This window comes from Lemur catta, chromosome 22 (genome assembly GCF_020740605.2).
Source record: "Lemur catta isolate mLemCat1 chromosome 22, mLemCat1.pri, whole genome shotgun sequence".
Lineage (NCBI taxonomy): Eukaryota > Metazoa > Chordata > Mammalia > Primates > Lemuridae > Lemur > Lemur catta.
In genome coordinates this window covers 22065606-22092618 of record NC_059149.1, presented here as the reverse complement: position 1 = coordinate 22092618, position 27013 = coordinate 22065606, and the positions used below count along the sequence as shown (strand labels likewise).

Below are 27013 nucleotides of genomic sequence, written 5' to 3'. Positions count from 1 at the left end.
AGGAGAACACTGGAATGTCAGGTAAAGCCTGGCATTTTTTCTGGTGATACCCCTGGCTATCTGGTGGTTCTACCATTCAGCCTCAGTGCCCTTAGGAACACGGCAAAAAGTCCTACCAATATTAACATAGTGTTGTCTTTAGATTTTGGCAGAGTTGTACAGGTCAGGAGAGCGGGCATGTATAAAGTAAAAAAGATGAGGAAAGCAACAATCAAGACACTTCTGAGAGCTGAAAATCAAGAACTAAAAGTAACTTAAAATTCCATATATATGGAAATTTGAAAAGGCTTCTAAATGACTCACATCAAAGAAATCTCAACGGAAATGAGACATTACAAAGAACTGAATGATAATGAAGATGTGACATATTAAAATTTGTAGATTCTGAAGATGTTTCACACAATGTAAAAATACTTAACATTACTAAACTGTACATGTAAAAATGGTTAAGATGGTAAATTTTGTGTCTTTTTGCCACAGTTAAAAAAAAAAAGCCCCAGACTTGTAGACTATACCTAGAGGGACTTTTATAGTTTTAAATAATCATATTAGGAAAGAAGAAGAGCTAAACAGTTAAGAAGTTAGAACAACAGACTAACTCCAAGGAAAATACATGAAAACAAAGGTAAGAGTAGAAATGAATGAAACAGAAAATACATTAAAAAGACCTAAATCAAAGCCAATAAATGTTTTGTTTTTTGCAAAGACTAATAAAACTGACAAGTCTCTGGCAGGGACTGATCTAGACAGAGATTGAAAGCATTAATAAGCAGTATTAAAAATGAAAAGGGCCATAATTAAAGATATAACAGATTAAAAAGGCAATACAAAAACCATAAACAACTTTATCCTAATTCATTTCAAAACTTAGACCAAAAAAAATCCTAAGAACTGCTTAAAAATATACTTTAATATAAAAACAATAGTTTATATGGTTCTTCAATTCCAAAATCCCAGGAATCCAAGAGAGTAAGTAGAAAGCTAAAGCAGTGGATAGTTTATGGACTCAATATTTTCTGCCGTGCTAGCTGACCTCGGCTCTATCAGGGACTGCCCTAAACCAACAGCTGATCAATCAGTGGGTGAAGGACTCACCTTTGCCTCTTGCTCGTTGAAACTGTTAGTGCTAAACATCTGGGCCACAGCCTCAAATGCTGCTGTGAGTGGCAGCATGAACTGCTCATACTGATCTTCATCCTCTCCTGTAAGGAAAACAACCCAGGCTGTGACCCCAACACAAAGAATTCAAAGCTGTGTACGCACAGGAGATAAAACGGGATGAAAGATGAGGCGACCCAAAGGTAATTCAAGGGGAGGGGGTCCCTTTATCATCCCAACAGGTTTTAGTAGCAATTTAATAAAATGTATATACAGAAACAGAATTTTAAAACTAGAAAATGACAGAAACCATCTAGTCTGAGAATGTCCTAAGTTTTCTGATGTTGACCCGCAGTATCAGTGATTCCTGTGTGTATTAAGATACTATGTTATTTACTTACTTTGCCTTAGTGAGAATTAGAGTCAGTCCAGAAAGGACCATGCATGTCTGGTGTCTGAGAACTAGATGAAATTCAAACTTGAAAGAGGTGCTTGTGGAGGGCTCATTCACACTTACTTTCCTTTTTTTTTTTTTAGTAATCTTTGATGAACTTAGAAAAGTTTTATAATGTCATTTTAGTATGATTAAATATAAATAGCTCAAAATGAGAATGATACCACTGAGCTTCGGTTATTAGTTGATCTAAAACTGAAAATATCAACACTATTGCTACAAAAGGGATTAAGCCCTCCTGGTTCCTATGTGCTAGAGAACTGGATAACAAAAAGTTTTTGCTGACTGTCTGAAGTGGGTTTGCACCTCAATGTGGGGTGAAGTTATCTGGCCAACAAGATGCATTTAGGAATCTCAATGATCAATTCCCTTATTTTATAGATAAGGAACATAAAGAGAACTTTAAAGGAACATAAAGAGAACTGGACACTGGAAGAAACTTCAGGGGCATGCTGTTATTCTCGTCCAGTTACAGGGATCATGACAGCATGATCTGTTCTCGGTGAAATCAGACTGTCATTTCAGATGATTTTGTTACTGTTGAAACAACAGAAAAGACTTCCTCTGCATCTAGTTTTCTGTTCTCAAATCAAAATTTAAACAGTGCCAGATTACTTCATGAGCCTCTAGGATTTATTGCAGTACCTAAATCCACCATGAGGAGACGCCCAAGTGCTGTGTAGAACGTAGTCCGACACCGCATGTCTGTCAAGTTGGACTGATTGTTAATACCCAAAAATGAAAAGTGCTCGCTCTATTGAAAAAAAGAAAACAAGTTAAAAAGGTAAAAACATGGTTAGAGGGAGTAATTTGAGAATTACTGAGCCCTTTCAAGCTAATGGCTATATGGTCATTCCTAAGGATCTGAAGGTGTTTTGTTTTGCTTACTGTTGTTGCCTGCTACTAATTTACTGCAGTGTGAATAGTAGTAGGTGACTTCACCATAACGCAGATCATCTGGACCAGCTCTGATGACAGTAAGTATGTCATCACCTGACTTCCACCTTTGCCGTAGCAGTAACCGGGACCCCAATTTAAACATCTCCTTTACGTGTGGAGAAAGTGAATGTGTGGGTGATGGGGGTGAGGGGCCCAGGAAGAGGGGCTAGTGTTACTCACCGTGTGATTGTTCAGCATGAACTGTACCGCACTAAGCTTCACCAGCTTCCTTACACTACTGTACGTAAAGACAAAGAAGAAGGTCAAGGAAAGTGTGAAGCAAACTAAGAATCTTTAAGGCAGATGGAAACTGTCTAGGATAAAGTACAGCTTACCCGAATATCTGATTTTTCTAAACCACTTGAGTATACCACTGCCAGATAGGAACAAATGTGTTCTCTTCTAAGTAACATTTAACTGATCAGTTAGAGAACTCTTATCTGTAAGAAAATAGATAAAACCCAGAAGTTTCCCCAAAGCATCATGAATATCCTAGGGTAGCTTTTCTCAGCAGGAGTCCAAGGAAGAATTAAGCCCTAAAGCTCTGCTTAAGGCATCCACTGTGTACAATGAATGAACAACTTTACTACTTAGAATGGTACTAGCTATGTACGATCTTCAGGAGAACTGAGAAAAAAAAGTCATACCAATAATTTTACAGGGTTGACTCCTCTTGTGGATCCCTGGTTGGGAAAAGCTGTCCCAGAGCAATTAAAACTTTGTAGCAGACCTAGTTTAAGTCAAGAGGAAGCACAGCCACTACTTTTATCATGAAGCTTAGAATCAGGATGTTTCTACCAATCAGCTAGCTGACAGGACAAACAACCCAAGAAGGGCTTTGTCATCACTAAGATACTACAACCTTGACCACACAGAGTGTGTACCTATGAGATGCATCTATTATGTATTTCTGGACCTTAGGAATAGCCAGAGATAAATGTGTAAACTATTGGGTCGGTGTCTCACCTCATTTTTGAAGTTTAAAATTATTCCTGGATTCTGTGTGGGCACTGCCTTTGACTCCTAGGAAAATGGAAGATACCCGAGTACACACTAAAGCTAAATTAAAGTGGAAATAGCAGGAGGCTATGATTTCTAGACTGTGGCCTGCCACAGTTTGTGCTGTGCACGGAAGCTAGCTTAGAAAAGGATATCCAATGGAGAGATCATTGAGGAGCTGTAGTGTCTTGGAGGTGATTGGTTCACAGCGGCCCCAGTACTTCAAGTTGGTGATACTGGAGGACAAAAACAAAAAAAAAGGGAAGAGACTCTTTTGATTTGCCTGGTTTTCTTGAGGGCTAGGAGAAGAAGAAAGTCATTCATCAAAAGTCACCACACATCTGCACCACTGATACACAGACATCACGACCACAAAAAAAAAAAAAAAAAAAAAAAAAAAAGGGTAGGAAATCTCCGTACTTACATTTGGTTGACTAGAAAAATTATCCTTCAGATAATCTTCACTACTTGGTTCCAAAGCTACACTGGCCCATACCCAGGCCCTTGGAATTCTGGGGCACTCCAGGGCTGATTTCTGCAGCAAGGGTAAGAGATTTCTGCGGCAGTGATAACATGCAGACGTATGCAATTCTGCACCTGCACCATCCACTGTCAGCTGCAGAATTCTAGTAGCCCTTGCTTCTGGATTCTTGGCTGGAGAGTCCTTTAGACCCCCTTTGCTCTTTCCATCTTAATTAACCAGCTCATGGATATGAGTGTTTAGGGTTGGGATAGTTGGAAGAAGGCAAAATGTCCTTTTGCACACAGCCCTGGGTAATATATTTGGCTCTTAGTGTGTGCTTTGATAAATTGAGCTCCTAAAAAGAGGAAAATGTAACCTAAGGGGTATAACTTAAAAAAAAGGTGGGGGCCAATTAGGAACTCCAACTTTGAAGACAGTTCAAATGGCACTAGATGTTGGAGACACAAAACTCTTAAGGGCTGTGATGCTTCCTGGGAGGGATAAGCATCTTTTAAAGTGGGGCTCTCCTCCTGGGGGACAGAACTAGTGGAAATCAGCACCAAAGAGTGAATGCCTGCTCCAGGCATCCCTGGCATGGCGGTCGAGTGAGAGACCAAGCACCAATTGCTGGGGAGGGAGGTCCATTTTGCTAATGCCATGACAGGGTTTCACCTGTCATTACAGAGGCTAAAGAGAAGGTTCTGTAAGAACAAAATTAAATCCTTGCCTATACAAGCCTGGAATGCTCTGGGGCCGGGCCATATCTCTAAGCACAGCTTGTCACACACTCAAATGCACAATTTTCTGACGCAAACGATCGATGCTGGAATACCAAGGCACTGGCAGCACAATGCCAAGATCACATTTTACAGTTGCAACAGGATGGCAAGGGACTCTTGCTGATGGCAAGCTGAAACACTTACATTTTGCCTATGAAGACGCTTAGGACCATGGTCTCATCATTCAAGCCCAGAACTTCTGAGAGTCGGCGGTACAGCTGGTATTAAGGAAGAGAAAGTAACCAGGAAATATGAATTAGAACAATCACATTCCTACACTACAATCCTGGGGAAGACTTCACTGAAGGGATGAGCTACTTTCTAAGTATTACTAAACATTGAATAGATGTTGAGCTATCTTACTGGTCCCCTTCAAGCCTGAGGTTATAAAATGACTGCCCAACCCCTTCCGCTGTTCTAAATATTAATTCATGTATGGAGACTAGGAATTGCCAATTTAGGGGAGAACAACATTTTGACTATTTGTTAAACAAATGGAGCACTAGAGAAACCAACCCAATTCTTTGACAAGTCTCCCAGAATTCTACAGACTAAGAGAAAACATTTGGACTATCCCAATACCTAAACTCTGGAGGCTATGTGATCTACTATCAACTATTTCCCCCAACAGCAATCCCACAAGTGACAAGTGAGAGCTAAATGGAGCCATCTGAGAGTCTGTTACCTTAGAGGACTTCTGCACCTGGTCCCCAATGTAGATCTTACGAAATTGCTCAAAAAAGCTCAGCATGGCCAATTCTAGCTTCTCGTTACCCGCCTGCGCCAAGCGAGAATCTGTTAGGTTCATCAGCTGGAGCACCCTAGAGGAAGAGGAGCAATGATTCTCTGAACAGCAGGACATCTGGATTAGTCTAGACAATCCAAGGACCCCAAAATAGTTGCATATGCCTGTTCTCCTTACCCATCCTATCTGAAAGGCATGCTCTGCAGGTTCTAAACTTTGGTGAGGGAACAAAATTCTTCTTGCTCCACAACAGAAACCACAGCTGAGGAATGAATGGTTAGATGTTTATCCACTGAGACTGTAGATTGCGTCAGAACTCATAATCAGCTTTAAAAAATGCCGGCATGAGGGGTAATGGTCTTCCCTGAAACTTCTGTGAGACCTTGGGTACAGGAATTTTCTGCATTCCAGTTCATCTATTAATATATAAATGCAGGAGACTGGGCTAGACCAGTAATTGTCAATCTTTTCTCTCACAGAGCCACGAAAGGAACGGAGATGCATGAAGGATGATGCTCACACGCAGGTGAAATTTCCGGAGACAAACAGCAGATACACTGCCTGTGACTTCATCCCTGTCCCCTCTCTCACTCTCCCCCAAAGAAAGCATATTGGCATGCAAGTGAGTGAATCTTGAATGAGCATGATGTTATCAGTGAGTCATTTGACATTTTGATAGTGTGAGAATAGGTAACAAACTATTTATGACATATTATGAGTAAATTAGACTTGATCACTGTGTTGTTACATGCAAGCTGACAACCAGTATGCAAGACATCGCCTAAACTAAATTTATATTATGACACATGCAGTGTCACACCAGGCTGCAGAATCAGAAAGGTATTAGATTTCATTCTTATTACAATTTTGCTCAACTCTTCAAAAAATGCAAGTGGGACAATGCCATGGAAACTTCTGTCAGGATTAAGGCTCCTAAGGCAAATGGGCATCTGATGAACAAAATGGTGGCAGAAAGAGACAAATGGGGAGTTTTTGGAACAGGAGAATTACAGACTGAGGTGTGTGGAAACCAATAAAGCCTAAAGCATCATGTTAAAATGTATTCAGTTCCAAGGAGAACACTTCAAAGTTTAGAACCGTTTAAGGTAGTGGCTCTCTGTAAGGTCACAAAACCATTTTCATAATAATACTAAAACATCTTTTGCCTTTTGGACTTGCATTCTCATATGAGAGTATGTAGGGTTTCCCAGAGGCTACAAGATGTGATATCACAACAGAATGAATGCAGAAGCAAACATAAGAATCCAGCCGACTTCTGTTATGCCGACATTAAAGAGACCTGTAAAACTGTAAAACAATGTCACTCAGTAATTTTTTTGGAAAATAGTTATTTTTGATAAAAATATATTATTTATGTTAACATGAAATGGGCTATTATTTTAAAATAAATATATATTTTTAAAGAAACTAAATACTCTTTGAAGTCCTCAATACTTTTTAAGAAGGTAAAGTAGTCCTAAGATCAAAAAGTTTGAGAACCTCTATTTCAGAGTACTAACAAATTCTGCCTTTTTATTGCTGTTAGGTAAATTTTTAGAAATCACTGACTATGTTTCATTTCTCCCCCCTTCAACTTAGAAAGATAAATTTTCAATAAGCTTTGATGCTCATTTAAAGGGTTTTAATAAAATGAGAATTCCACAGATAAAAGATAACTTTAAATCCTGTAGGTGGACAAGTTTATGGCCAAGAGATTTGAAAGGCTATAGAAACTCTGTAATTCTATCTTTGGCGATCTCTGAAGAACCACAGTTGCCTATTAGACTTCTTTTGGTATGGTAAAAGAAGTTTCACTAACTCTGAGATATTGTCCTTAAACAGAACTAACAGCTACTCCCCAATTTAGTTTTCCTAATTCTGTACCCATCATTTCCTTGCTGAATTACTGCCAAAATGTTTTTTTCAGTAAGGATCATAGGCAGAGTTCTTGCTGTACTTATAAAAGACTTGAAGGCTTCGTTTTCATGGCCAATCAGTTTCCCAAGACTGTGTTCTGTAATGGGGAGAAAAGCATTAAGAGGACCAGAACAGGGGGTGGGAGAGTGGTCAGAGAAGCGGAACGGAGAGCTGCTGTGGGAGCACTTACCGACAGACAAGCTCACCATCCATAGCGTCCTGCTCGTCAGTGCTGGCAAAAGAAACCCGGCCACCGATCACCGCTCCGATAATGTAAACCAGCCACGTCAGCCTCCCTGCGGCAGGAGGAAGACCCATCAGTGTCACCTCCAGTGACAATTTCGTGAAGACATTCCGCACTATGAGCTTCCTTAAACCTTAAGAACACTTTGGTAAAGCCATAAAGTCTTACTTTTTTTTTTTATGGAGGATAGCTACTACTCTGCTCTGGTAAAGGTGACGCCAAGGGGGAAATTCATTAGCTAATCAATGTTCCTGTATCAGACAAGGCTATTATTTTTAGACTGCAGTATTTCTTTAGAGTTAAAAACACACATTGCAGATAGGATTTCGGTTCCTCTTCCCTAGTCCCCTGTGGCATTTATTCATTCATAAATATTCTTTTGTGTATATGGAAATAACTGATGATGAAAGAAGCCTCTTCTGGGGGGGCCAGGCAGGAAAGAGGTGGCAATGAGAGAAGGGGTCTGACAACATCCCTTCCCAGGTCCAGAGTTCCCTGCACGCTATACACTCACCCTCCTGCACTGCAATGTCCATCGGGCTTGCGCTGGCGCTCTGGAGCAGCTCCTGGTAGGACTGGGCCGACTGGTCAAACAACTGCACAAGGAGCGCACAGGTCTTCTCATACTCGCAACGCCCAATGGTAGACAGCTGGTCCAACTGCTGCTGGACCAGACCTGTATCCTCCAGCGGGTCTTCCAGGCCATCTCTACTCCCAAGGGGATAAGGAAAGCAGCTCTCTTAAAATATGCCTATTGATTTCAGTGTTGATGCAGCAGCTCCCTTTCTTCTTAATTTAGCCACCATTTCCAACAGTAGAGGCCCGTATCATACCCCAACATTCCTTTTTCCCAAGGAAGAATATTAAGTCAGAAGGCAGATGTCTCTGCCCTAGAATTAGTCTGTGTCCTGCTTGGTGGCATCAAATCTTCCCATGTGAATGCCCCACCCTTAACATCTGTCTGCCTTGAACCTCACAGGCCCATGTTTCTCATCTCTCTGAGCTCTTAGCTCTAAATCTTTCACCTGTTTTTGACTATAGTAAACTTTGGGACTATAAGTACACAGTCCTCTGTGTGAGGCCACTGGGCCAGATGTGCTTGGAATTCAGAAATTTTCAGATTTGAGGAAGGCAATATGATGCTTCCACCATGTAATGTAAAACCCTTGATGGGCTTTGTGGCATATCAAACTCAGTATTCTTGTAGCAAAATGTATGAATATTATGAAATATCATACCAAGTAGGATTAAAAAAAAAAAACTCTATAAATGGTCTCATATCAATCAGCTCATGTCAAGTTTTGCCGCCAAGTGAATTTTGGTGCAAAACCAATGAGAAAATTTAGTTTTCACATCCTGGATTTCAGAATTGCAGAGGAGGCATTGTGGATCTGTACCAGGTCTTGCCTTATCGCTGGCTCCTAGATTTTAACGTCTTGTCCAATGATGAGCATTCCTTACTGGTATATCACAGTATGACAATGCCAACAGCAGCACCTCTACCACCATTACTACAACCAGCAGCTGACTGTGTGCCTACCATGTGCTACACACTGTGCCAGGTCATATTAATTTAATCCTTGTGAGAACCTTGTGAGATGGGCCTATTATTATTTGTGTTTTACAAATAAGGAAACTGAGAAACCTGCCTAAGAGCAGGCAGCTATTAACTGGCTATCTGGATTCAGAGCCCACACACTCAACCATTCCCCAGCAAGCCCTCACGGAAGCCAGGAACAGAAGCTATGGAGCTGACAGAACAACACTTTCTAGTGAATTACACGGATACTCAGCTTTTGAAATGATTCAAGTCCTAAACAGTTAAGACTATAATTCATGACAATTAAATGCATTTAACTCAGAGCAAATTAAGAATCTGACTTTAAAAAGACCTGATCTTCAGAGTCCAAATAAATTCCCCTGAGAAACAGCCAATGAAAAACTATACAGGAAAGGCCCCTAAACAAAGATAACTTCATATAATATAGGTCACTTATGAAAGGGCCTGACATTTCTTTAGTTACAGGTTTCTGGTCCAGTTAATAGTCAAGGTAGACAGAAACCATGTTAATGTAATGCAATCAATAATCAGTTGCCTAGAATTCTTACGAGTTCTAGTAAGCTCTGGAATTCAAGTTGATAACTAGGTTGTGTAATCTTTATCCACTTATTTCTTTAGGAATTCACATTAAGTACCTATAACTTATACATTATAACTCTTATCATCTACATCCTATAAATGTTTTTCACATTTAAAGAATATCAGTGGCAAGGACAAACATTACACAGACATACTTTGTATTCAAAGATACTGCTATGGATGGCAAAAAGGGGACAGGAATAGAAGGGTAAGGAGGTAAGAACATTCCGTCAGACTTTGTGCTCTCATTATGCTTGCTACTCTGCTGACAAGGAAAAAGAACCACTAACAGTATTAGCTCCAATAAGACCCCTATCAAAATCTCGACTAGGCGTCTGATCTCTAGCAAGTCTGACAACAGGCTACTGGTGGGGAAATGAGAGGGCTTCCCAAGTTTCCTTACCTCAGTATGATGTGCACAGATTCCAACCGGGATGTGATGTAGGCTTTGGTGACCTCAGGAGTATAAGTTTCCAGCATGTGAGGCTCTGTGGCTTTGACATATGGCACAGAGGCTGCCAGCCGCTGCCATAGGCTCAGAAGATAGTGCACACTATTTGGGGCAAATTCCCAGTGCTAAGGAAGACCAAAAGAGCAGAAGACATATTTTTCATTTCTGTGCACTGCAGTTCCATACCACTTGACACAATGCATAAAGACCTCTTTTAAAAAAAGAGAACAGATTTTTACGGGCTTTGTTCTGTGTATAGCAACTAGTTTAATGTGTTTATCAGTATTTCAGAGATTGAGCATCTAGTAAGAAGAGCTGTTCTACACTGGTTGTGTAAACCTCACCACAAGGAGAGCCTTACAAAAATGATCCTTAAACATTAGTATGCGTGAGAGTCACCTGGAGAACCTGTTAGACACAGAGGCCAAGGCTCTACCCTGAACCTAGTGAACCAGAAATTACAGGGGTAAGACCCAAGCACCTGTATTTTTTCATCAAGCTTCTAGATGATTCTGATGAAATCCACTGTCCTGTACTACATGACTAAAAAAGAGAGGGGATTAACTCTTTTGTCTAGTTCCCTATTCCAACCTTGCCTTTGGGGAGTGATTAGGAGGGAATTCTCTCTGCCTTAAATCTAAATGTTATCCTTGTAATTCCCACTTGTTCCTCTGACCACACTTTCTGCACTTTTGTTAGTATAAATGACAGGCTGCAGGGTTACCCTATGCTTATAGTCACCTCTGCCAAGAAAAAAGGGAATATTCTTTTTTTTTCGTTAGAGATAGGGTCTTGCTCTGTCACCTGAGCTAGAGTGCAGTAGCGTCACCATAACCACAGCCTCAAACTCCTGGGCTCAAATGATCCTCGTGCCTCAGCCTCCCAAGTAGCTGGACTACAGGTGCACACCACCACACCTGGCTAATTTTTCTATTTTTAGTAGAGACGAGGTCTCGCTCTTGCTCAGGCTGGTCTTGAGCTCCTGACCTCAAGACATCCTCCCGACTTGGCCTCCCAGAGTACTAGGATTACAGGCATGAGCCACCACACCTGTCCCTCAAAAAAGAATATTCTTATAAAGTTAAAACCAATGAGCAAGAGAATAGATTCCCATGTTTAGGAAGAAAGCCATAAGCCATCAGAGACAAACCTGTAGGCTGGTCACTGTGAAGTTAGCTATCAATCGGATGACCTCAGGGTAGTTTTCCACCTTTACCAGTTCTCCCAGTTGATAGTTACTCTTCAACCGGGCCAGTAGTCTGCAGAACTCATGGTAATTGTTTGGGTCTGATAAACTCTGGCAACAGCACAGGAGAAAAATAAAATGTAAAATGGGATTCACCATACTTCAAGAATGACATATATCTGGGATGGCATGGGGGAACGAGAGGAATCTACTTTTAATTTCTCGGCTGCAGGTTATAATTCAGAATAATATATCTGTATAATGTTTAAAAACATTTTCTTAAAAGTCACTTTTATAAGGAACAGTCACATTTATTATTTCTTCTGTTCATAATAATCATGCCATGAGATGGGATTATTAGCCTCAACTGACAGAATTTGAAAAGGAAGCCCAGAAGGAGCACATGACTTGTCTAAGGTTGTAAAGCTGACCGGTGGCTGAAATGGGCACAACATAAATCTATGACTGGCCCGTTTGCTTCTCACAAACGAAATCTAATGAAATTTTCATTTTCACATCTGTCAAACTGACCATTAAGCACAACTAACCTACAGTGGCAAAGTTATATTAAATACAAATGTTTCATATACTTAGATCATTAATATAATAAATTTATCCATATATTGATAGGTTTATAGATTTTATTCTATACTTATATCAAATATTTATTTATTTACATATTATACTAGTATATTTAATTTATGTTTCCTTATGTATGACTTCCTCTATTAGCATATGAAGGCATAGATTGTTTTGGTCACCACTGTATACTCTGGCACATACTAGATGCTCAGTACAGTTTGTTGAATGACTAAATTTATTTTTTAAAAAAGGGAAAGAACTGAGTATATTCAAAAACAAACTGCTTTTATGATTTTTTTCTAGTGTAGAGATGTGACACTTTGAAAAAAGGTATATGTTGGCTGAATCTTTGGGACTGAAAAAGAAAAAAAACGCAGTTGAGTTACAGAATGAATATCTGAGAGAGAAATATCTACCTTCCTTCCACCTAAGAGCAGCCTTACACACTTAGGTTACTAATATACATTTTTAAAAAAGGTAAACAAAAATAAAAAACAAATTTTAGATTCTTTAGCTCTTAGGGGAAAACGATTAGCTCCATCCTTACTTTCCTTTATCAAAGTGATCCCTTTCCCACAACTCTTGTATTTCTGAGGCTGGAGGATACAAGCTCCTCTTTTGGGCAAATATTCTCAAAATTTGTCTACAAATACAGATTTACATATATCTTCCGAAGAATAACACAACAAACTGTTTTCTGGGATTTCTGCAAAGTGTGGCCTCTGGATGGAATTCCTTCTGACTCATAATGGCTAGGTATGTACTAATTGCATATGTATAGAAATTCCAAAAAGCTTACCTGTGGATTTTCCAGTATTCGTTTAACACCATCAACAAGGTGGGAGAGAAACTTGGCCCTCTCTGCATTGTTGAACAGGGACCTTCTGACTGAGGCGATCTGCACCAAGCAGGATAATACCTGAAAGCAGGGCATAACCCCAACACAACCGATTAAAAAGATGGCACAGCTATTTTCACCAGAACTTCCCCCTCCTATAATACTACTCTTCTTTAGGATATCTGAAACAGCTTTGTATAAAAAAAGAAAGAAAAGAAAAGAGCATTAGAGCCAAGCTGATCACAGCAACTAGTTAAACTCACAGTTTGGAAATTCCCTTAGGTATTACTCTTTGACCACTTCAATGGCTTCTTTGATTCTTGCTAAGGTATGTACTTAAGGCTTGAAAGTATCAAGTACTTTACACTTTAAATAAAGCTGTAGGTTTAGAGATTTTTTGGTTTGTTTTATTAAGGCCTTTGACTAATCAGGCTTTGCTATGTATTCCTATAATGAAATAACCACACTAGATCTATGCCCTGAAAAAAACAGCTTTCACACTGAAAACATTTTCCCCTTTCCCTCACTGTGCTGGATATTTATATTCTCTGCTCCTCCAGATCCACTTTCTAGCCTTCTCCTCTCTGCTGTTCCCTGGGAGGCTGACCTCTGTCCAGGACAACAGCCAAGCTCCCTCGCCCTCTGGCTTGTAGCTGGCTTCAAACAATGGAAAGTACCAGCAGATGAGAGGGCAGAAGAAAAAAGGGACCCTCTCCCTACTCTCTAGCTGGTTATGGGGTGCCAGGGCTTCTCTGATGGCTGTAGCTCTTGTTGTACAGCCCTCCCCTGAGCCACAGCTTCGGGGTTTCCTTCACTTGCCCTCTGAGGCTCCCCACTGCCACCCCCAGAGGCGAGCATCACCACTCTCTGTGGAAGTCTCTTAATTTTCCTGATACCTTTGCAAATAGTCCTTTCATTAATTACCCCTCTTAACTAAACTACCTCTTCCTGTAGTAACCTTAATGATACACAAGACAACACTGCATTCATGTTTCTACTAAAGCAAAGGTCTATATTAATTTGGAAAAGTACTACAATGGCCAGGAAAGTAATTTACTGCAGAAACTCCATGAAAGCATTCATTACTTTACTGTATTTTCTCTATATATGTTGTATACAACAGTATTTTAGACCAACAATCTGGAATACTGGACTAACAGTATTTTAGAACCTGTACGCATTTTGAGATTTGAGGTTAATTATTGCTTCAGAGGAGTAATACACCATTCCTGATGGCTTTCAAATGTTATTCAGGGTAAGTATGCAAATTAGCCTTCCTATTACAGTTTCCACTTATCACTAATGTATGCCTGAGGGATTTTCTCAGTCAGGACAATCTTAATGGTTCAACTAGACAGTATTAGGTGAATCCTCACACTGTAGCCTGTGGCGATTTGAGGCATGGTATAAAATCAGATACAAGATGAGACCGAAAGAGCTTGATTATTTGTAGGAATTGACCATCAGACAGGAATAATTTAAAAATAATGAGACTTTATTGCTAGAACCTTTAGGCTACAAGCTTAATCTCAAAAGGCTAGATAACTAAACCTAGTATTTTTATGCTTTACTTCTATGATTTTAAAAAACAAAATGAACATAAGGTTCACCATTTCTACTTCATAGAAATAGGTTTGCTTTAGAAACTGTGGTCCTGACTCACCAAAGGTGAAAATGAAGGAGGGATGGAATGATACAGATCAAAAAACAGCTGCAGAGTTGAAGAATCTAAGAATGCTGGGGGAAAAAAAGGATAAAAGACATAACTTTATTATGCATGCATATTGCTATTGGCATACTTCTGGCACTATATATTAGAGACCATTTCCTTCTGCTTACTTATGTTACAGAATATTTATTTCCTTAGAAAGTAATAAGCTAATAGGGGCTTTTTGGTTTTCCTTTTTTTTAAAGTACTGGTTTTAGCTCCTCTAAAAAACAGATTCATTCTTTTGATTCTCAGGGAACTTAAGCCAATCCAAGCACCTTTGTCCACAGCAAGAATTTAAAATTTTATCCTTTTGGAACACAAAAACAAACATAAGTACAAATTCTTTTGCTTCATTGTGTTTTTAAAGATAGATATTACCCTAAATAAACAGAAAACAGAAGTCTCTAGGCGATAATGCAAGAAGGTGAAATATAATATACACTGCAGTCCCCAACCCGTGAGCCTCGGCCCATTACTGGTCCATGGCCTGTTAGGAAATGGGCCAAGCACCTGAGCTCTGCACCCCCTCCCCCCGCAACCATTCCCAGTCCATGGAAAAACTGTCTTCCATGAAACTGGTCCCTGGTGCCAAAAAGCTTGGGGACCACTGTGTTAATCAGTAACGTAAAGAGTTCTCCCATACTGGGGGATATATAGGATTCCTCCAACAACCTTGCCCCCACATTATAAAAATAGACATTAAAATTCTAAATTCCCTCTCAGAATAAACAAGGGATTGCCAGGGGTTCTTTAGATCATCCCTCCTATGGACACTGTAGAGCTGAGTGGCAGACTGTGTTAGGTGGTGCATGTTCTGTTACCTGATCTCCAGCTGGTGGGAATCTGTACTGTACACAGGTCATCTGAGGACTCATCAGTAGAAGTGCCGATGAAATCAAAATTTAGGCAGTTGTGAGTGAGTTTGAGCAGTTGCATGAGCAAGCCATGCTGACTTTCATCATTCAAGTTTAGATTCTTTCCTGAAGCCTGTAAAAATTACCACATAATGAGCTCTAAACAATCACTCCTCTCTTCCTAGCTTGCTCCCAGACTCATGAAAAAGCTGTTAAGCCAGAAAAGGAGGGCTCTACTTCAGCACAGTAAAATGCTTCCAGTCAAAGACGCTGTACTTCTGTCACCTTAATGTTATTATAAAAATACTTAGCTCCTTATTTACTATTAAAACATACATACTATAAAAATATGAAGCTGGTATTTAAAGAGAGCCCCCTTTTAACACTTATTCTTCACATGTGGTAGACATAATGGCCCTAGGGAATTCTGAAACAATATGGATGTGTGGTTATTTCACTGGCATGAGAGATCCTAGTTATTTCTACACAGGGCTAGCATTAAACTCTGGAGGGAATTCTGAGGGAGTTTGACACCCTGCCCTACCTTCCTTCCTCTTTTTAACAGCACCATCACCAAAAAACTTTCAAACCACAATTAAAACAAAATCATCACTGAATTCTATGTACTCATCTGCAGTGTCCCTGCAGACTATAGCTAAATACTGGTCCACAGCTACTGTGGCTGTCAGATTCCAAGGGTAGATCGGCTAAGCCTCAGTGCTGGCTAAATATTTGTTCCTGATATCAGTACCAATTAAGAAGAGTCAATCCTTAGTTTTGTCAAAAGTTTTCCCTTCCAGGGGGAATGACAGCTTTCGGCAGGCAGGTCGCCTGACCTGAGGATTGCTTGGGAATTCTGAGGTAAAACTAAGTAATTAAGGAAAAGATGGATATCATTAACTGGGACAACAGAACGAATCCAAACTTGGCTTCTAAAACTACAATTGGGAAATACTGTAAAAAGAGGACAAAAACCCCAAAATGAACAAAAAGCCAGAGGCTAATCCCATTTAGCTTTCTACAGGGACAAAGCACTCAAACTTGGATATAAATGTGTAGAGCTCTTAGGTCAACATTTCTTTCTTTAACTCTATCAATAAATGAATTGAAACACCAACTTTCTATTTTAAAACAAGTAATTTCCTTATGTGGTACTGTCTACCCCTTAGGGTTATTAAATCTAAATGGATGTTAAAAATTCAAACTCTACTTTTCCTTACAGATGTTGCTTGTTTATTTGCTGCTTTTAACTCAGCAGGGGACAGAGAAGCCCGCCTAGTTCTTGTATGCTAACAATGTAGTCTAAACCTGCTTTCAAAGCACTAAGAATCCAAACACCATAAAACTAACATACTTTCATTCTGTATAGAAAGATTTTATGTGATTAAAAAAAAAAAACAAACCCAAAACCAAAAAACCACCAGCAACAAAGTTTCAAACTCTGCAGTAAACGAGGTTCCTTTAACATAGGAGCATGGGATAAATGCTTAGTTATTGCTCTTTGCCTAGGGGACTAGAGCTGAAATAGGGAAATTTCAATCCTTCTCTAACTTCAGTGGTCAATCTGGCAAGTTTCTCCAATAGCTCTGAGAGGTGTATTATGTGAGAGACAATGAGGATGAAAGAGATGTATAAACTCCCATGGGGTTAGTTAGGAGCTGACATTTAATGAGTTCCCACCCATTATCATCCTTTTAAAAGGAATTGGAAAGTGTGACCCGAACTACATTCTCACCTGTTTTAGTAAATTGCAGGAGAGTGTGAAGATATCAAATAATGATGAATCTCGAAAAGAAGAGGCTATTTTTCTGTGCTTGGTTAAAGGGTGGGTGGTGTCTGCCTGTGCAAGAATAAACCAATACAAAGAATTAATTGTAAAAAAAGAATTTTTCATGTAGATGTCACATAAACTAGAAAGATTTCCAATAAAAGCAACATTGATACAAAACACATTTTAAACATTTAAATTATTGTGAAGCCATGTCTAGTGAAAGGCTGCAGAGGACAGTAGGCTGCTAACAGCTAGCTAGGATGTTACTTCTCTCTAGCTTACGGAGGAAAAGCAAAAGCAAGGATGAGTATCTTAACTGCAAATCCTTATTTTCCTCTGTACGCAGGGAGGTAAAACGTTAACTAATTGTTGGCAGACATTGCTAATAATTGCTGTCATGTCATTTTGTGGCTTAGTTTCAAAAACAGAGTAAAAAGGCTTGGATTTTGGTAAAAAAACAACTTAAAAAACATCCCCTCAAAGCCGAAGTTACCGGAGAATTTCCTGAAACAGTCATTAACTAACAGCCACGAACTTAAGATAAATGACAGTAGCCTGTAATATTTCATCCTTCTCTAACCTATTTCAACATATAGTCTATACCAGAGAAATGAAAACTTAATTTAAATGGTTGTATTGGTCTCTCACTCACCCCTGTTATTGTCTTTTCAGCTAAATTATAAATGTTTTTGTGGCTAAGAATGAAATCTTTTACTTCTTTAATATGTCCCATATTCCTAACACATAGCAGGCACTCAACATGTGGAATAAAAGAATCTCAAGGTTGCCAGGGGTATTTTTAGTTCAACCACTTATTGAAAGCTTGAATCTCTCCTATATGTCATCAATTCAACCAAGAGGAGGCTCATTTTGTTTTTGCCACATTAAAGAGTAGTGCAACAAGATTTCTGACAATAAAGTCTTCCTTGATTTTATTTCTAAATTCAAATAGGAATGGTGACAGAAATATACTTTCTAATTTGAATCGGACAACCAAAAAACAGTGGAAAATTAAAGTGACTTGGAAGTTCAAAATATTCTGATTCTAGCTCCAGTGTCACTATGTGATTTTGTATGTCTTCCATAATAAAGGTATTTCTAGATTATAAATTGTATATAATCTGTTACACTGATCATAATAGAATGCTGGCACATTAAGTATGTTACACACAATTTCATCATTTTCTAAGACAAGTAAAATCTTGAAAATGGTCTTTTTTTTTTTAAATACCAACACTGATGTAGTTTGTGAGGACAAGCTTGAAAGGGGATAACATTAAGCTCACAATCTCCGTGCTTAGTTAATGCATGCGCTCTCCTACTACAAAGTAACAGTGGTTAAACAGTAAGTTAGTTGTTAAAAACACAGGATCTAAAATAAGATTGTCTGGGTTCAAATTCAGATACTGTTGCTTACTAACTGGGAAACCATAGGCAAATTATTTAATCTTTATGTGCCTCAGTTTCCTTATCCAGAAATAAGATAACCATAGCACATACCTAACTGGACTGTTACAAGAAGCAGTGGCACATAGGAATCATTCCAAAGTGTAAACTACTATTATTGTGATAATTACTGATCACAATGGGGACTGCATGTGACAGAGAACATAATGTGGACTCCAGATTTTAATAGACTATAAGCTAATACATTTAAAATAGCACCAGTTCACAGTTAAAATTTCTCAGGATTAATAAAAATGTCTGCATAATTATGAGCAATAGCAACAGTAATGCTAATGTAATTAATATGCTGCCATGGGTAAGATGTTACAACTAATATTAATACTGGCTTGTTCAATAATTATAAAATTTTAGTGGGATACAAAAGTAAATGACTGAAAAAATAATAGCCAGAGCAAAAGAAAGCCACTGGTATTTCCTCTGTAGCATTCTGTGACATCAATGACTAAAAAATTAATTGGTATTTAGCAGAATGTTTCATCCATTCTGAAAAGATTACCAGCAAAATGTTTAATAGTAGTACATGGCAACTGATTTTTAAATGATTATAACACATATTAATGTACAAAGGAGCAGAAAGGGCACACAAATGATGCTGGTTCCACTTTTATAATCCCTTTTTTGGAGTTATTCTCTTTCATTAGCAGGGTAGTATTTCACTATGGTTTTGACTTAGGAACATCACTCTCATCTCTAAAATGAATATTAATACCAATAAAGAAAGCTAAGATGGGAGGGTAAAATATTCTGAAGACAGAAGGGGACCAGGACAAAAAGTGAAGCAGGTTGCACTTACAGAGGAAAACCCAATCGAACTATTTTGTTTCAAAAGGGCATTAATCACTTACCGCAAAAGCACACAACTGCCAAAAAAGATCATCCCACACACAGCAGAAAACACCAATACTAAGAAAAAATATTGCACTTACTTCAATGAGGAAGGCTGTAGCACTTACTTGATTAATTTCATTGGTTAGCTGAGATAAAATCGTGACACCAATGATACAGTATTCAACACTATCCTGGTAAAAAAAAGTAAGGTAGAAAGAATTGGCATTTGCAATGTACTAATACTTTTGAATAACAGATTCCTATGTCACTAATAAAACCACCTAGACAAGGCAGTAAGAAATTATAGATTAAAACTGTTGCTTTGTCGGACATAAAACCTAAGTAACATTAAGGAAGACTGATAAATCTGACTTCATCAACATTTAAAACTTTTATATTTTAAAAATTCCCATCAGCATTATAGCATACACATTTTAAAAAGATAAACTTCAAAACACATTCATAAGGGAAATGACAAATGAGTAACACAATTTATAAAGAGACTATATACAATAGTAAGAAGGTAAAGAATCTAAGAAAAAATGTGTATAAGATATAAATAGGAAGTTCATAGAAAAACAAATATAAGCAGTAAATAAACCCATGGAAATTTGTCCAGTCTCACTCATAACCCAAACAATGAGATACCAATTCTTTTTACTTATTAAATTGGAAAAATAATAAAGTTTAGCTTCCAGAGCTGAGGTACAGGAAAGTAGGCACTCTTACAAACTGTTGGTGGAAGTAATAAATTAGGTACAGTCATGCATTGCTCTGAGAAATGCACGGTTAGGCAATTTCATCATTGTGTGAACATCAGACTGCACTTACACAAACCTAGATGGCACAGCCTACTACACACCTAGGCTATGTGGTACGGCCTTTTGCTCCTAGGCTACAAACGTGTACAGTGTATTACTATACTAAGTACTACAGGCAACCGTAGCACAATGGTGTTTGTGTAAAATGTGTACAGTGTATCACTATACTGAGTACTATAGGCAACTGTAGCACAATGGTAAGTGTGTAAAACGTGTACAGTGTATTACTGTACTAAGTACTATAGGCAACTGTAGCACAATGGTAAGTGTTTGTGTAAAACGTGTACAGTGTATTACTATACTGAGTACTACAGGCAACTGTAGCACAATGGTGTTTGTGTAAAATGTGTACAGTGTATTACTATACTGGGTATTATAGGCAACTGTAGCACAATGGTAAGTGTTTGTGTATCTAAACAGAAAAGGTAATGTGTTGTACTATAATGGCAGTATCACTAGGAATTTTTCAGCTTCATTATAATCTTACAGGTCCACTGCCCCATATGCCGTCTGTCGCTGGCCAAAACATCATTATGCAGTGTATGGCTGTATAATATTTTTGAGGGCAATTTGGAAATGTTTTTGAAAGTTAAAAAAAAAAAATACATATCCCTTTGAATAATTCCAAGGCTAGGAATTCACCCTACAAACACACTTATTCAAAATATCACAGAAAAATTAGCCAGGTGTGGTGATGCATGCCTGTAGTCCCAACTGCTGCTCTGGAGGCTGAGGTGGGAGGACTGCTTGAATCCAGGAATTTGAGGTTACAGTGAACTATGATAGCACCACTACACTCTAGCCAGGGTGACAGAGTGTGACCCTACCTCACACACACAAAAAAAGTACTGGGATATTCACTTAAATATTTAACAGCCAAAAAACAGAAACAAAGTAAATGCCCATTCATAAAGATTAATTAAATTATGGTGTTATAGCTTGGAATAGTATGTAGGCGTTCAGAAGAACGAGGTAGGGTTTGTTTGTCCTGACATGCAAACACTCCTAAGACAGATTAAGGGTAATAAAGATGCAGAAGAGAATATATCAGATACTTCTACTTTGTGTAATTTTCAAAAAGCAGATAAGCTTATAAGTATATATATGTTGCTTCTCTCATTCCTATTATATCAAATATATACATCATACCTGTAAAAACCTCGTGACGTCTGTGATTGCATTTCTGAAGACATAGTCATCCTTCTGACAGTCAAACCAGCCCAGTTTTGTGATTCTGGCATATAACTGAATAAGCGCTTGTGTCACGAAAGTAGCCAACTTTGGCCGAGTGGCAAGGTAGTTAAGCACATAGTTCCCTATAAAGCAAAAACAATCCACATAATAGAAAGCTCTGTCAGAGAAAGGTATATATCTTTAAACATGCTAAATGGCCAAGAAATGGTAAATTTAGGCTATTTTTACCCTAAGCTCTCTTAATTCCTGAAGTGGGACCTCAAATTTAAGACTATTAGTAGTTTTTCTAACTCAGAATCTTATACTGTCACAATGAAGAATTTGAAGTATAGCTGCCTTGAATTTACCCCTACATAGCTAAATAACGTGGTCTACCCAGAATTCAAAATCCTTAACAATGTTTTACTTAGTTACTAGTGGCACTAAGACTGTATGAAAGTAATCTCCTGACAACAAAAGGAATCATTAGGCTTTATTTAGAAGTAATTGTATTGGGTCCTTTTCACTTTCATAAGCCCAAAATTCTGGAAAAAACCCGGATTCTAGATATTCTGTATGATTAGCAATGTCAGCATATTATTAAACGAGCACACAAAGTGAACTATTACCAGCACACCATTAATTAAACTAATTTCTTCAAGACAGAATGGTAAATTCTCTACTTACGAATATCTATTCGTTGTTCCAATGGTAGGGGGTTGTTTGTGCGTGATACAAGCTTGGTAAGGCATGTAGCTGCCAGTAACTGGGAGTAAGATGACTGTGAAAAGAGGGAGAAAAAGGACTTAGAATTATATTGGGTAAGTTAGTCACAGGGTTTTTTACTTGGAGATCTGTGCTCAGATTTAAGAAAAGGCATTCAGTTTTTCTATATTTGATCCTCTGGATTTTGGAGGGTCTGTAACTCTGAGGAAAAATGAGCCCCACATAGCACAATGCTTATTTAGCTGACTTTAGCCATTAACAAGGGGCTCTAAAACCAATGTGGGTATCTGCTTCACTCTGAGGGATGGACCCTAGGGGACATTCAGAAAGATATCAGATCCTTACAACAAAAATCTCTTCTCTCATTTAATCCAAGAAATCTCCTTCCTTCAGTATCTGTTAAAATGATGTTTCAAAATATTTCACCTCAAAATACTTCTATAGTATGGTATAAGAAAGAAAAAAAAGAAAAGTATTAGAGGGAACCACTGCACTATGCTGTAGAGTTAACCCCCAAGTTAGATCTTCCCATCAGCACAGCTATCAATAAGCTATAGAGCTGGGGAATGAAATAAACTCCCTAACAATTACTTGCGAAAAAGAAAAAGTATGCTCTAATAAATGGGATGGCATCATCACATTCTCAAATGTGGTTTTTAATGAATTTTAACTTTATGGAGACTCAAAGCATTCCAGTTGATCATAATACATAAGAAGGAACCATGTATGAATTCCTCCATGTGGCTATACTGTATAATGTCATGTAACAGGAACAGACTAAGAACCATTAAAAATAATTTATTCAGGGGTCAAGGATAATTTTCCATGAAAGTAAAAGTTCTTAACACAGTAGGCTATCCATTTATGTTAGTATTACATAATACTACTAAGTATAAAAATTTAAGATTAAGAAAAAAAAATCTATAAAAGTGACTTTGACAAGTGATTTTTGTTCAACACACCTGAACATGGCTTAGACTGATTCGTTAAAGCAGGTGTGTCAAACATTAATATGCAAGAGAGGCTACTGTAGTTATAGTATGTAACGTATAACTACATACTACATAATGTGTAAGTAGTTTAATTTCAATAAATGTACCGAATCACTAAGAAGTCAATAGAGAGATTTAAAAGTAAGAATTCACCATAATTAAGTGCTTTTAGTATTGCACCAATCCAATTTTCTTCCAGCTTGCTGACTGTCAATGAGGAGGAGCTGGAGCACAGTGTCAGAGATTTTACTGTGGGGTTCCAGCAAGGGTTAGCTGAAGAGTTAGCTGTGCATCTCCCATAGGACAAGTGTCACTGGATTAATCCAAAGACCAAGTGATTTAAAAGAAATATACAAAAAAATTACATATCCTAAACTTAGACCACTACACAATCTCTGATCATGACCTTGTATTATTCAGACAGCTGAAAAAAGAATTAGATCCCTCAGCTACCAGGGGATAATTTTAGCCAACTATAATTTGTTCTATTTATTGCATAAACAATATTATAATAGTAATGAAAATTCAAAAATGAAGTCATCTAGAATTCCACCCTCTCAACAAATTAAGTGCTTTCGTTTTTTCACATTTCATTCTGGTCTTAAGGATACCTTTTCAAAAGTAAATTTTTATTAACCAATGCTTTAGGGCTACACTGTTGTTCAGGATATAATACCGTATTATCACTTCTTCATAATAATAATGACTAACTAACATTTGTACTTTTTTTTACTGTTGTCCCTTTCATCTGTGAAACAAGATAAATACATGCCTGGAAAGTTGTTTGAGCATTAGGAAAAACAGGAGGACGACACCTGATCATGTCACTACTTTGCTGAAACAAGGCTGGTACTCGCTGCTACTGTCTATCTGGGATTCTGACTCTCTCGGTGCCCTTTCATGGTACCCTGGGGAGATCTTACACTTCCTTAGACTTCCATCTCACCAAAAATAGTAATTTTATCAAATTATGTCTCATTAGAAGCATTATTTTATCACTGCGATGCCATTATTAAGCTGGAGGAGGTTCTAATTCCATTTTAAATCCTATACCTTATAATTTTTATTGTCAAGGTCATTTTTTCCTGGACTTGTAAGGCACTAAGCAGCAGCTATGGTAGAGAGGAGGAAAAACAGCAAGAATGAGAATCTTGCACAATGACAAGGACTTTGGATACAAAAGGTCATTTATATACAGCCCTGTCTTCTTCTGAAAAGGACAGGAGGTGGCGCTTAAGCGTAAACACACAAAACAAGTCCCAGAAATTTGATTCAAGATGAGAAATGGCAGGACTATGTTCCAAGATTTTCCTGATGAGGCTGTGAGGGCTTCCTTGCCCAACTGGCAGGTACGATGTTTTTCAAAAGTGAAATTAAGAAGTCAGGGACACCTACAAGAATCAGGGAACAGAACTAGCCCAATCCATCCCTAAAGTCAGAACAGAATACCATTTGCTAAGCCTCTAGGATCCTTTAGAATTTTTTAAATCTTACGTACACTTCCTCTTTCGAGGAGTAGCTGGCACTTGCTCAGGCAATCAGGGCTGTTGGTAAATTCAACCAAAGCTTTCTCCGCCTGGAGTCGAGTGGTTGTATCTGTTGTTTCATATAGCTGTTTGCACAGATTTTCTAGTTGGGCCAGGCTCTGAAAAAGATCAGTCAGGAAAGAAATCAGTCCAGCCTCCTACATATGCAAGGAACTGTGCTCGAAATTACTGGACAAAGATAAATAATAATCAGTGAAGAGAGAATAGCTTCTCAACTCTGAGGAGAACCTGGGTAGTCTTTATCTAATAATAACCATTTGTAGCTCTCTTCATTTGATGCTTTAGAAGACAAAATGATAGAATGATTAAAATATCTACGTAGTTTTTCAGTCATTCCCTTGGAGACAAATCACAAATAATACATTTTCCCCCTGGCAAATGCCCATCCTCCTAAGCTTTTCCAAAAGGCTTTCAAATAAAAATTTAGAATTTACTTATTCTGCCATCCTACAGCAATTGCTACTAATATTAGGCACATAAACTCATGATGTAAGTGCCACATATATCTTTATATAGTTTAAAATATCTTCCCTTTGAGTAGCAGTTATTAGCTTACAATGATATATACGTATAAAGATGGTCACCTCTATGAGAAAATCTATAAGAAAGCTTCAGAATATACGTACGCACCTTCCTCCCCGGATCCCTCATGTCTAAAGTTCAGCAGACTTCTTCAGTTGTACTTTAAACTCTTGCTTCAGTTCCAAATTTAAAGGGTCAAAATAAATTCAACCCTAGCATATGCTCACTCACAGATAAGACAAGGGAAACACCCCCAAGCAAATCCTTCTCTCCAAACCTTGAACCAGTTCCAGGGAGACAGGGAGGGGTATGGGTGTGTGCTTTGGTCAAAAAAGCCAAAGGGATGCAAAGCTACTTCCACTTAATGTGGTGTTTAAAGGAAGACAGAAGGAACTAGTTAAGAACATGCTTAACTATCACCTTTCACTGACGGAATAGGAGAGTAAACACCTGTTAGACTTTAAAGGAATGGTTTGGACTTTAAGAAGAAATTGGTGGCTATATTCACCAGTAGCAAGCAAGATTTGGTTTAAACAGTTTGAGGGATCCTACTATTAGAAATGACAATTCTGACAAGAACAAAAATAATAATAATTAAACAAACCAACCTGTGTAAATTGCCTAAAATATATTACACAGCCACTCTGCCCAAGGCTTTTCATTATCACTTTATTTCATTATGCTGTGACTTTATAAATCACAGCTTCTCCACTAAGCAGGAAAGCCCTTTGGGTAGGATTCCTATTTTACTCAACCTGATTAATAAATTTCCAACATTAACCTAAAGGAAACAAGAAAAACGAATACTGACACTCTAAGATCCTAAGTCTCACTCCAGAGAGCCCCCAAAAGGACAAAAACAACCCTGCCCTCAAAACAAAACAAATAACCCCCTCTTCAAAAACACCTTAGGACTTGATGAGGCTTATGTTTAACTTGCTTCTGACTTCTAGGGGTCCCACTCACTGCCTCCTTCAATCCAAAAGCACAGAGAAAACTGCAGTTGCAAAGTCAGATGGCAAACAGTGAAGCTCTACAAGCAGTGCCTGGTTTTTTCATACAGCTTATAAACACAACAAATAGAAGATAAGGCCTATTACATATATTCCATGAAATACATGTAAAAGTCATTTTTATGCTTGGCAGTACTGGCCCAAGACCCTACTAAAAACTGAATCAGTTTAATTATAAACCCCACATTCCTAAGCACGGGATTAAATCTCCTTCACAAGGTTTCGTTTGTGAAGCCTGGTTTTCCTCTCCTATAAAATGATTCACTTAAAAGAAAAGGAATAAATTATTTTAAAAAATAGGTAACACAGAAGACATCACCAGCAGGACACCGTAACTAACATGAAAAGCCAGCTATAGACTCTGGTACCAGGTATGAGGGAGGAGCAGCTGTCCCATAACCTCTGCAGCCACCACACACTTTGAGCTTTCCAACCTCCTCAACAGACACTCCCTAAACAGTCCCGCTGCCTAAGGGATAATGACACTCCTCAAAGTCTGATCAATCAGTTCCCATAGCTCCCCCACTGCAACTCTCATTTATGTTTATTACAACAAAGCTGTTCACATGACAATGGCTAAGCATCTGTCACAGGTAGTGCCTTATACTAAAAACCTAAATGCAGGTTATGGTGGGCTTTTTTGGTTGCTATTGTTTTGTTCTGATTTGCTTTAATTTAGCAGACAAAACATACTGCAGGGTAAGTCTGGTAATGAGTTCTCAGCTCAGGAAACAAGACTGTTTAAAAAACAAA

The 27013-nt window shown here is 38.3% G+C and overlaps 1 protein-coding gene across 5 annotated transcripts in view; it reads right to left on the bottom strand.

Annotated features, from left to right (window-relative positions):
* The window catches only part of XPO7 (exportin 7), a 75115-nt gene that overhangs the window by 10589 nt on the left and 37513 nt on the right, over window positions 1-27013 (bottom strand). For 2 of the 5 annotated variants that reach the window (XM_045535650.1, XM_045535648.1), the window contains exons 2-19: window positions 24677-24823; window positions 22148-22241; window positions 21437-21603; window positions 19565-19657; window positions 17136-17240; window positions 15368-15533; window positions 14499-14572; window positions 12797-12916; window positions 11380-11526; window positions 10182-10354; window positions 8153-8346; window positions 7585-7690; window positions 5418-5553; window positions 4877-4950; window positions 3646-3726; window positions 2672-2735; window positions 2198-2306; window positions 1096-1202 (exon numbers count right to left, since the gene is read on the bottom strand). In XM_045535650.1, the coding sequence (XP_045391606.1) occupies window positions 1096-1202; window positions 2198-2306; window positions 2672-2735; window positions 3646-3726; window positions 4877-4950; window positions 5418-5553; window positions 7585-7690; window positions 8153-8346; window positions 10182-10354; window positions 11380-11526; window positions 12797-12916; window positions 14499-14572; window positions 15368-15533; window positions 17136-17240; window positions 19565-19657; window positions 21437-21603; window positions 22148-22241; window positions 24677-24823 (2157 nt within the window). Of the gene's footprint in view, window positions 1-1095; window positions 1203-2197; window positions 2307-2671; window positions 2736-3645; window positions 3727-4876; window positions 4951-5417; window positions 5554-7584; window positions 7691-8152; window positions 8347-10181; window positions 10355-11379; window positions 11527-12796; window positions 12917-14498; window positions 14573-15367; window positions 15534-17135; window positions 17241-19564; window positions 19658-21436; window positions 21604-22147; window positions 22242-24676; window positions 24824-25355; window positions 25426-27013 lie in introns of those variants that run through there. The other 3 variants (XM_045535649.1, XM_045535651.1, XM_045535652.1) reach the window with 3 other exon arrangements.